General features: G+C 36.3%; 1 protein-coding gene across 1 annotated transcript in view; it reads right to left on the reverse strand.

The window, feature by feature from the left end:
* Positions 1–223: 223 nt before the first annotated feature.
* The window catches only part of TRPC6 (transient receptor potential cation channel subfamily C member 6), a 79,342-nt gene continuing 66,930 nt past the window's right edge, over positions 224–12,635 (reverse strand). The window contains exons 9-12 of the mRNA XM_040055288.2: positions 11,992–12,195; positions 6,191–6,274; positions 3,693–3,768; positions 224–2,915 (exon numbers count right to left, since the gene is read on the reverse strand). Coding sequence (XP_039911222.1) covers positions 2,764–2,915; positions 3,693–3,768; positions 6,191–6,274; positions 11,992–12,195 — 516 coding nt within the window. The 3' untranslated portion in view covers positions 224–2,763. The remainder of the gene's footprint in view (positions 2,916–3,692; positions 3,769–6,190; positions 6,275–11,991; positions 12,196–12,635) is intronic.

Below are 12,635 nucleotides of genomic sequence, written 5' to 3' on the forward strand. Positions count from 1 at the left end.
TTTTTACCATATCAGTCTTCCAAGCAGGAGCAGCCAAAGGTTCCCAGTGAAACACCATAATGTGCATACAATGGATCACAAAGGCATTTTTAGTCTGGTAGATTTAAAATTTTTTAATCAGGATATTATATTTGGTATTGTGCTCATTTTAAATACTACATTGCTTGTCACACTACACTTGGCAATAGACCTCTTGAAATATATTTAACAAATTTTTCCATGAGTAATAACTACATATAAAATATCTTCAATGGTTAAAAAAATCCATAGGTATTTTCTTAATGAAATACAATATATACATTATGATCTTATAGTTTTAAGGTACATCAAATTTTGGGTTTAAACAAATTCACAGTGTACATTTTACCTCTGTTATAGAAATCTTCACTTTAAAAGTGCCTGGATCTCAAACTGTGTATATGTATTTCCTTTTCCTAGGTTTATGGAGAGTGAGGGTTTACCATCAAAGAGCATTACAACAGAACCAAACTGTGTATTAAAATGACCAAAAATTAAGACTTCTGATTACTTAAAGTGAACATTGACTGTCCCTGTTACCTCAGATTCTGACCAACAGATTTTCTGAAGAGCTTCTCTCAGATGGAAGATGTGCTTTGGGCAGCATGGCCTCTAGCAGAGCCATTCAGTGGAGCTGAATGAACTGCCCACTCTTTCAGAAAACCAGGCCCAAAATACACAGGAGGAACTCCAATTCAGAGGCTGGTCCTGGCCAAGGGAGGTGGCCAGGAACCATCCAGGAGCCAAAATGCAGTAAAGTTACTGTCATTCTGCCTTCCAGCCTGAGGTCACACCAACTGCCTGTGCTCTACTACACTTGAATCCTCACTTTCCTTCTTCTCCTTCAGAGGAAGGAGCCTCAGAAGTTTCTAAACCCTGAGTTCATTACACCTGAGGCCCACAGGACACACACTGTTCCCCATACTCCATTTGCGGCAGAACTTTTGTACCAAGCACTTCCTCCAAAGCATGACAAACTCTCAGGGGCAGGCTGACCTCAGTCCCCTACCTCCACCTGTCTCCAAGTGATTTCAAAACTCATTCTATATGGTTTTTTTTTTCCCTGAAAATACACAGTGATTCCATCAAAAAAATATTTAAAAAGAACTATTAATGAATCCAGCTGGAAACTAATCTAGACCCATTAAAAATAATCTCCAGCCTAAAAGAGAGAGGCAGAAACATTCTAATACATTCCACATTAAATAAGTTTCAAAAAGCTATTTTAAAAGCAATTACTGACAACTCTTTTTATGTCTTGTTCCATACAAGCCTTTTACAGGTGTGTTAACACACCTTGATGCCATGTTACAATTTTTCACAGCCCTTTCACTAATCTCAAAAAAAGCTCCAAGAGAAGCAGAGATGCCCAATGTAATGTATGTTTATAACACTTCCAGAGTGAGTGACTGTCCAAAGAGAGAAACACAAATTACTGCATTAACCAAGGGAAAAATTACATGGAACTTATGCTGTTTCTATCTGGAAAGACAGAAACCAGCTGACTGTCCTGCATGGACATTGTTACACAACAAACAGCCAGACAGGGCATGGATATCTCATCTGCTATTTAACCGGAAGAGACTTTTTACCATTGCAGTGGGCAGGGTGAAAGGGTCGGGACTTTTCTTACCACATGGAGTGAAGATTCTTCATTAAAAGAGACCTAAAGAATACAGCACATTAGCTGAGCTTTCACCAGCGGAAAAAAGGAAAAGGGATGCAAATCCATAGAAGATGAGATTTCACGATTTTTTGCATCAGGATTTTTTTGTTTGCTATTTATATGTCCGAAGAAAATTTAATAATTTAAACAGGTTTAACATAGAGAAACATGGTCCCCCAGGCATGACATTCCCAGAATTCAAAGAAAGGTTTGCACCTAACATTTTAGTATTTTCCACCTCAATTAAAAATGTTACATCCTTATCCCTAACCTGCACTTTTGGGAGGTTCAGTTCAAGACATAAAAGCTGGAGAACTTGGGAATTCTGAAACAGATTGGAACACCAAGGGTTAATTATTTTGGATTAAAGAAGGTTTTCTTCCAGCCTCCTAGCCTCAGAAATAGCTTTTCAACAAACTTGGTGAAAAATATTTCCTTCTTAATGCACTAACTCCCATTGGAACCTAGGTATCTTGCAGGATAGTCTAGCGCTGACAGGGATCAGTAGGGAAAAGTACAACACAATGCTCTGAGTGTCCTGATATCTATCTCTACATGGAAACATTCATAAGTTTATTTTAATATCCTACACATTTTTAAGAAAGGCAGTTAGCTTTTTAAAATTTTTTTGCTAGTTGGGAATACTGGAAAAATTAAATAGCTTTTTATATATATAAAAGCCTGGATTCTTCTCTTTTGCTTTACTAAAATATATGTAAGAATGCTTATAAAAGAAAATTTGCAAAAATAAACAGTTAACATACCAAAAGTTTAGCTTTATGCTTTTAATCTTGCTTGACTGGGCTTATCAAGATTCCACTGGATTCTAAAAGTGGTAAACTGAGTATTTAAATTATCTCAGATCAACTATTCTTCAGCAGGTAAAGAATAAATATCTTTACTGAGGTGGTATGGCCTCGCTACTGTAGACCTAGAGAATTTGCCACTGTGTTTTTTTCAATAAATAATTGGAATGATTTAATTTCTGAATCTTTTTTAGAAATGTGAGCTAGACTTGAGGAAAACAGAAATATGGCTTTAAGCGAATTGTTAACATTCTGTTGCGTATCTTATATCAGTTATCTCTTGCTTTCTTCTTCCTTGGAGTCAAGTGACAGTTTTTCCCCAAGTTTCCTTATAAGTTCTGCCAGATCTTCAGAATTCTGAGATTTTTCCTCAAGGAGTTCATACCGGAGACTTGAGATGTCCTGTTTAATTTCCTTCAATTCACCTGTAACAGATTTTAAAAGATCACAATAATAAAAAAACAAAAGAAAAAACCAGCACATCCAAATATCTCACAATTATTGTGGGGGTTTTTTCTGTATTTCTTTGTTGAAACAGAAGAAGTAGATACTCTGCTGCCCATTGGTGAATCATAGGATGGTCTGAGTTGGAAGGGATCCACAAAGGTCATTGAGTCCAGCTTTTAACTGAATGGTCCACACAGGGATTAACCCCAAAATCTTGATGTCATTAGCACCATGCTCTGACCAGCTGAGCTAACCTCAGTGGAATGTTGGGGATAGGAATATGAAGATGCAGTTCAGGAGCTAAACAAATCTGAAGGCAAAAGGGTGAGAGCTCGCAAAACTCACATGATCTATTTAATGGAAGATGCTGCTCTGCTGCAAGAGAGATCACAGAATCATAGTCACAGAATCACTAAGGCTGGAAAAGACTTCTAAGATCACTGAATCCAATCATTAATCCAGCACTGCCCAGCCCACCAGATCCTTAAGGAACTGGATGATCTTTAAGGGCCCTTCCAAACCAAACTATTCTATGATCTATTATTACTAGACATAGCAACACATTTTAAAGCTTGTCAGATCAGTGATAGTTTCTGAAGAGAGAGAAGAGACAGAAACCCCAGCTCCTCTTCAATAGCATGCTAATTTTACCTCTTGCACTTGCAGACATGTCAAGGGGATTACGTCTTTTGGAAATATGTAATTACTTTAGTTTGTTTTGATTCTCTGATGAAACATACAATTCATCAACATACCTTCATTGACTTCATCACTCTCCTTATCTATCTGAGCTTTCAACACATATCTTTTAATAAGACGCTTCATTATCTTCTGCAGGGAAGAAAGGAAGAAAGGAAAAGAGAGTTTTCTTAGTTGGACTAGTATTGTTACGATATTTCAAAGTCAGAGCTCTTGTCCTCGTTCCAGCTAGGACAGAGTTCAATTTCCTCTTAGTGGCTGGTACAGTATGAATTTTGGGTTCAGTATGACAACAGTCTTGATAACACACTGGTGTTTTAGTTGTTGCTGAGCAGTGATTACCCAAAGGCGAGGACTTTTCAATGCCTTTTTTTCAGCACAGGAAGCTGGGAGGGAGAATGGTTGGGACAGCTGAATCAAGCTGGTCAGAGGAATATTTCATACCATAGAGCATCATGCTCAGTATAGACACTGGGGGAGGCTTGATCTTGAGGGGTGATCACTGCTGCTCTATGTCTCCTTCTCTACTTTTTTACTACTGCTACTACCACAACTACTAGGTTTTTTTCTTTATTTAAATTAGTGTGATATTATTATCTCAACTCACAAGTTTCACCTTTTATGATTCTCCTCATCCCATGCAGTTGGAAGTGTGGGGACAGTGAGTAACCAACTGTGTGGTACTTAGTTGACTGATGGGGTTAAATTATGACATCTCTGTTACCTTCTGTTGCACTCAGATACGTCAGTGAAGGACTTTATAGGCTAAAGAAATTGAATGTAAAAATCTCTGATTTAGGTGATATTTAACCTCTTTGATTCTGCATATATGTATATATACATATATATACACACACACACACACACACACACTTGAAAGTTAGAGAACTAAACACAATCTTATGAATGTTATAATTCAAAAGCCTTAATCCACTACTGGAGCCTGTAAGAACTATTAACACAGTTGCACCTTTGATCTCCAAGTAGATGAAGCCATCTGGCCTTTATTGTTACCCAAAGATGATAATGACCCTGGCTTAGCAGCGCTAATCACGAAACCCTTTTGTTGTCAGTTTATTTGAACTTATTTTAATATATTTGCTAAGTTATGTTTTCCCAGTGCAGGGCTTGCTTAGAGAAAATGAGATCCAAACTTCTAAGTCATTTAAGTATCTCAGCTGGGACTAATCTAATCAAAGACAGATACTCTCTAATATAAATACACATATCTGTCACCTTTATTTCCTTCTATGGATAATGAACAAATCTGAGAGCACAGTTCATCTGAGACAACTAAAACTGATCAAAGAGCTCATACCATGAGAATGACCAACCTCTCTGCTAATAATAAGGGGAATCTAGGCCAGCAAATTTATTGTCAATTTTACCTTTCCAGGAAAAAATGAATTCTGGCCCTTATTGTCTCATTAGTTCAAATTACTTTAAAAAGAACAAGGTATCCAAGATCATTTCAGGATGTTTTTCTGCCTTCAGGTTTAATATTTTCATAGGGCGTAGATCACGACAACAGAATACTTTTTCTTTTCCATTTTAAGATATAAAACATTCGTAGATTTATATGCCTGCTTTTGTCTCCACAATAACAGAGCTGACCCGAGCTGGTTTTGAGGTGAGTCATCCCAGATTAGTGGTCCCAGGCCATCACTACAGTCACACTTGCAAGGTCAGCAGCTGCACTGTTTTTTATAACTATACAAGAATGTTTCAAATACCAAGCCACCCTACAAGTTTATGGGGTAGAATTTTAATCTTAGTATCTATCCCTGCATCATAACAATATTGGCTGTGAAAAAGTCTGGGAGCTTTTGGAACAGACTCGTGTAGACACTGCATAACACAAAAGTGGAGCAGAGCCAGCCTGCCCAAGGGAAAATCTCTTCTTCCATCTTGTGGTCAATAAAGTATACTTGTTTTCTGTACCCTTTTTCATTCAAATTGGTTTTTTTATATTGCCCAGGCAGCTCTTCCTTCTTCTTTCTACCCACTTTGTAGTATTACAGGAAAGAAAGAAGCAGTCTCAGGACCAGAATAGCTGAGAATTATGTGGACTGTGCTGCGTCTCTTTATATTTAACTGCACAAAGGCTCATTGCAGTTGTTTAGGAGGCGACAGAAAACCAGACTGCATTGATGGGATAAAGGCTGAGCAGTGCTTGAGGCATTTGTATGTAGAGGTGTGCCACAATAAGCTGACCTGCTTCAGCAAATGGAATGGGAAGATTTTGGGTTTATTTCTGGTTTTCTTAATTCACATTGTGCAGTTTAGAACTCAACTCTAAAATTAAAAACATTTTTCTAAAGCACATTAACATATTTGACTATAAGGGTACCATTTAAGAAACAAAGAGGAGAGAAAAACACCCTCAAATTATACTGCAAATACCTAAGCCGTTTAATTTATTTCTGATATATACAAGGTCTGTGGACTTATTCTTGATTCATGTTGTTTAGCATAAATTCAACACTGTCCTCATGCCATCAGTCTGCCAGTTCTACTACTACATGATTTTATTTAAAAATAAACTGTTTTTTACCTGGTATTGTCTTGGAGGATTGTTTAAACTGTTTAAGTGGATTTCATCTGAGCTTCTTATACTCGATTGCTTCCTTTGACCAAGCTGAAAAGGAAACATTATTTACAGTACAAAATAAATAGAAGATCTATATATATATATATATATCATGTATATATCCTATGACAGAAAACCGGAGGCATCACAAAATGGTGAACTGGGACTCAAGCTGAATGACTGGGCTACAGTAAGAGCGAATAGAAACTGTAAAACAAATGGTATTACTTTAGATAAAGAGTGGGGCCAGTTCAACAAGTAGCAGTGCAAGAAATATAAATCATGATGGATCTGGATGAGGAATAAGTGGGACTGTCACTAAAAACTCAGTTCCCTGAAATTATGCATGGTCTAAACAAAAATTTTACTGTTTCAAAGGATGGGACTATCAGTGCAGTGTCTCAAATCCTGTGCGATCATTTTGTACTTCCATTCAACCTCTCTGTGTTGTGTCCTAATATATGGAACATCTACTGATAAGCAGACTGGGGCACTCTGAAGCTTATTAAAAACTCTGTGGGGTATGCTGAGATATAATTTGTTGGGGACAAAAGTACGGCACGATTCGATGCTCACGCAGCTGTACACTGTGTAAATAATTTGAATACTATTAGATTTTTGTTTAGCATTTCATAGAACCATAGAATGGTTTGTGTTGGAAGAGACATCTAAAAACAGGTAGTCCAATTCCCCCGCCATTGTCAGGGACACCTTCTATTAGATCAGGCTTGTATTTTGATACAAAATGGATTACATCTATTGATAAAAGACATTCATTAGCAATTTATATAAAGTATACATTGAATTTGGGAAACTTTTTGTTCTTTAGAAGGATTCACGAATCTATTTGCCCATATTTTTAAAAAACATTATTTATCTATTCAGACTATGTTTATTTGACTAAGCAAAAGCAATGATAAAAGATAAATAGTATAAACATAAAAGCAATTTTTCTCTTATGTATTTATCTACATGTGGATGGAAATTAACGATGTATAAAAAGAGCAAGTTATTTTTTTGTGCTTGAATAAAGCTACTTCAGATATTTTGAATACAGATTAGAAAACACAGTCTTATCAAAATGTTTTAACTTAAACTAGGTATCTGATTTATAATAAAAAAATAATGGCTAGTGAGTTTACACAATCACTATGTTTTTCAGGAGTTTAGAACTAATTATACTCTCTTGGGCCTCATCTATAGTACTGGGTTAAAAGAGGAAACCAATCTTCCTGCTATTTCAGCTCGTGGATTTCTCATGCACCATTTTTGGAAATAATATAGTAGAATAAGAGTAAGACCACGCTTTCTCTGCAGCAGCAGAGGGAGTTTACCTTGGGTATTTACCGTGTATTTTACTACATATTTTAAAAGCAATATGTCATGCTGGCTACCAGTTTCAATCTTAGGTTACACTGGTTCACCTCAAAAGTTAATCCACTGATTAACAGTAATTTGATTTTCACTTGAAATAGCAAAATTGGTAATATGTGGAGAGATGAGTTATGACACTGCAAACTTGTAACACCAGGCTCAGTGTAATGCCTTTATCTTAACCTTCACCCTCCAGCACGTTTCTTAAGATAATAATGTGTTTTTAGTTAGCTACAGAGTGCACCTCGAAAGTTGGCAGGTAAATCAGTAGTGCGTAACTTCATTAGATCTTAGGTGTACCACTAACAGGACACAAGATTCACTGTAAATTGCTGAATGACCACTTGGTGGCAGAGACTGCCAAGATTTCATTATAACATCTGAACTTTTTTTTTTAACTCTCTTCAAGCACTCTTTAAATTCTCTTTAAGCTTCCTGCCTATGGCTTTTTTCTTTCTCCACAATTAGGACTAGAGTACACTCAGCCTGTCGCATAGATGACTGACCTAGAATTAGAATTTTTAAGTTAACATTTATTGAATATGAGTAACCAGAAGGTAAATTATGCAAATTAAATAAAACAATGATATAAATCCCAAGAAAAATAACTCTTCTCCTAGAATGCTGTGTGAAGTATGAAATGCTGGATATATGGATCATTTCTCTTTGAAAACACCTTCATCTTTAAACTCGCCTCTCATTTTGCTATTTTCTTGTGTTACTTAAATTCAATGCAATCAGAATAGTAATTAAATTATTGTAGTTGTTTTGTTGGGCACTTGATTAATGTCTTAAATCAGAAGCTTCTTGAAATTCCAACTTGAAATTCCAAAAAATTGTACTTTCTTGGATCAGAAGGGAGAGTTCCCAGAAAGTGATTCGGTTTGCGCTCCTATAACCAGATGTCACTTGTGAAAATTTCAGAAACACTGTTTTACACCAGGAAAGTTAAAGTTAACATATTTTTCTTGTTTGAGTGAGGGCTTAAAGCTACTTCAATAAATAGTTTTCCCTCACTTCTTTTTTGAAGGGCCATTTTTAAAGAAAAATTTCAGTGTATCATCTCTCAATGCTGATATTTAACTCAGGAAGAAAAACAAGTTCTGTGACACTTGAGCAATAAACTTCCTCAATCCCAAGGCAATTTTTAAATTTAGAGTAGAAGTCAAAGTAGTTTGTCTTGACTTTTACCGTCCTCCCAGGTAGGACTTACACCTGAACAACCTACTCTCTTCCTAGGCACAGTTTGGAACAACTGGAACGGTTTCCTACTTTGTGAGGAAAACTACCTGAATAGGGGCAAGCCATTCCTGAATTGGCCTCAATACCCAGATATGCTACCCACATTTTACTAGCACAAATACAGCCATCACGTCTTGGGTCTGGCCTTGCCAAATCTTTTCTTATCTTTCCACAGCTCATTTCATTTATAGCAGCTCCCTGCACAGGTAGCCCCTTGCTCAGCAGTCACAGCAGCATCAACCAGCTCAGCACTAAATGAATCAAAAGTCAGAATCCCTCAAGCCTGAGAGTGGCTTTGAGAAGATGCGATGACAGCTTCAACAATAATGAATCATCAACAGTGGACCAAAAGGTAACACAAAACCACTTTAGCTACCTCTTGGAAGTGCACAGGATAGCAACACCTCAAAGCCAGCTCCACAGCATTTGGCAGCCCAAAAGGTAAGTAAAAATGTAATCATCTCCCACCATCTGCTGCAAAACCTGAGAAATTAATAAATACAACTCAGATGCTTTATGTTTTTCAACGTAAAAGCTTTTTTTTTTTTTTTTTTTTTTTAAATTGATTTGCAGTTTTATAGCTGCTTTGGCTGGGGAGCAAGCACATTTCACTTAGGATCAGTTATACCAAAACCTGCACTGAGTGTAAAGCATTAATATTTGAAGACTTAAAATTAATTCACGGCTAGGAAGAAATCTGATAAACAATGTTTGCATCCCTACAGCTCTCTTTCTAAGGGACTGCTGTAAAATCTGAAAAAGCTGCTACTGTTTTATGTAGAACTAGTAATTACTACACTTTGCACCTTTCTAGAAACAGGCTAGAAAACATGAATTTCTAGGTTTCAACGGAATGGTAAAAATACATCTTCTTTCCCTAGGCTGTATAAATGGGACTTATAAGAGCACCTGTTTTATGGGAACATAAATTTCATGCCAAAATGTCATTAAAATAAGCTTGTAACTTACTTATGTGTTTTTCAAATTCCTAGAGTTAGTGAATTAGAAAAAGAACCATTTGTTGTTTTCCCCCACCACTCAATTTTAAGTTTATACTCATCTCCTCAAATGCACAGTATTTTAGTGATAACTTTATCACTCATACAGGTTTTAAAATCGAGTTGCATCAGGCAGTTTGATAAGAAGTTTTGCAAATGTCAGACTGATTAAAAACCTGAGCAAATGCAGTGTCATTTCTGTCAGGTCTTAAATACATTTAGGATTAGATTTCCCAAATAAAATTAAGTGAGATCTATGAAACACTAGAAAAATTACTGGTAATAGAGATGAGACATTTGAACTTAATAGCAATTTAGACTTCGGTGACAGTGTTTTGAATACCCATATTTATTTTCATAAACTGTATAAACTTACCCAGAGGCACAAGAATTTTCCCTAAAACTCCTTTTTTTTCCTTCCAGGAGTGTAAGTTTTTTTTCTCTTTTACTCTTCAGATAATAAGTGTGAAAAATCACATTGGTGGTCACATTGGCAACAGAGAACTGACAGATGCACAAAAAATTCTTTACTGGTCCCCAATCTAATAACTAATGGCTCTTGACTGCAGACTCAGGAACTCCTAACCTTGAACAGGCCTCTGCTCAGACCACAGCCCATTTTAAAAAAGATCCTTCCACACTTAAATTTCCATTGAAGAAAATTTTGGTTTGCCACCATGACAAATCCCAACTTTTTTTTTTCTTGGTGTACTTTAGTATATACTCACCATTCTACTCACTACATCCGATCAGCTGCCTTGCACAACTCTACTTCCCTATCACATTGCAATAGTGCTAGAATAGTGTCAATCTTTACTTTTCCAATACCACCTAACATTCCATGTTCTTCTAAAGCAATTGATTTGATTTATACCAAGACAGTGTAGGAAAAATACACCAACTATAAACTCTCTAAGCAAGTCCAATGAATCAAATCAAGTGCTTTTTACTGAAGCTGTGTAAGTAAAACAGGTAACAAAATACTTCACAATAAAAGCAAGGGGCACTTTCAGTGGAAGCAGAGACAGGTTACCAAGGGAGAACTTGGAAACTGCCCAGGCACGTGAGAGTGGCATTAGGAAAGACAAAGCTTGTCTTAAGCTGACATTTTGCAAGGGCAGTAAGAACTTCTGTCGCTACAACAGCAGTGTAAAGCAGAACAAGGAAAATGCAGGCCTATTGCTCAGTGGGGAAAGGGATCTAAGTGACACCTGGATGAAGTCAAGAATGAGGGACTTGATGTCTTTTTTGCCTCAGGCTTCAGCGGTCTCTCAGGCCTCTGTGCTTAGTGAGGGCATTTGAGGAGACAGGAAGAACTTGACGCAGCCAAGGCCAGAGTGCTACATCCACAGGTAGCTACATCTGAGAGAGCAGATGCACCCTTTGCAAATATGCTATCATCTGTGAAAGACCACGGGTATTGAGAGAGCTCCCCAAAGGCTGGAGAAAGGCAAATGTCAGATCCATCTTCAAAGAAGGTCAAAACTGTGAACTGAGCAACCCTGGGCCACTTAACCTCCCTTCAGTAACTGGCAAAATAATGGAATAAAAAATGAAACTTCTTGGAGCACATGCAAGAACAGATGGTGACTGAAAAAAGCAGGTGTGTGTTTATGAGAAGTCTGTCTGTCTGTCTAGATGGCATTCAGGGATAAAATGACTTGCAGATAAGGGGAAAGCAGGAAATGTCTTTGGACCTGAACTTTAGCAGGGATTTCAACACATCTATTCTATTCTATTCTATTCTATTCTATTCTATTCTATTCTATTCTATTCTATTCTATTCTATTCTATTCTATTCTATTCTTATTCTTATTCTATTCTTATTCTTTTTCTATTCTATTCTATTCTATTCTATTCTATTCTATTCTATTCTATTCTATTCTATTCTTATTCTTATTCTATTCTTATTCTTATTCTATTCTTATTCTTATTCTTATTCTTATTCTTATTCTTATTCTTATTCTTATTCTTATTCTTTTCTATTCTATTCTATTCTATTCTATTCTATTCTATTCTCCCCCATTAGTGACTGACTTCAGTATGGATTAAGCATGTTGGGAAATACATGAGTAAAGCAGGGCAACAATAAAAATTAAATCAAAAATTATCTTCTAAAATTAGCAGTTAGTATATACAAGATATGATTACCTTGTTCATCTCTGCATCTTCCTGAAAGCTTTTCTTTTGGCACAAAAATGGTTTAGAAATGCATTTTTTGATTCTGATTAGGAGATACAGCAAAGATTTTGGGCTTGGCACTAAGTTGAAGGGTACTGGAAGAGTTCTCCCTTCTTCAAAGTAAGAAAACCAAAGTTTAGCCCTTGCAAATTTCCATTCTACATCAGCATCATCCTGTAAAACAGAAGCAAGCAGTTGAGACACTGTTAATACCACTTTGACTATTGAAGATGATCTAGCTAAACTTTATGTGTGTTTTAAGTGTAATTGGCTGAAGTAAATCTCAAACAGAACAAGATCTATGAAAACCAAAATTTCAGTGAATGGAACTGTTCTTATTAATCCATCTAAAATAAATGCAGTTGCAGAAGAACAGAATTATTTAATTCTTTAAACATCAGAATTATTTAATTCTTTAAGCATCATTTATTCCAGAGTGAGTGATAATAGTCTGCAATACAGGATCACAATGACAGACTCTATTACTAGTCTATAGCCTCTTTAAATATGAAGTTAAAAAAGATGAGGTGATTCTTACCTAATTCCTTCCCTTTGCTGGAATATATGATTAAATTATATGATTAAACCAGAAATACTATCATCAGCATGGTTTA

Source organism: Hirundo rustica, chromosome 2 (genome assembly GCF_015227805.2).
Source record: "Hirundo rustica isolate bHirRus1 chromosome 2, bHirRus1.pri.v3, whole genome shotgun sequence".
Lineage (NCBI taxonomy): Eukaryota > Metazoa > Chordata > Aves > Passeriformes > Hirundinidae > Hirundo > Hirundo rustica.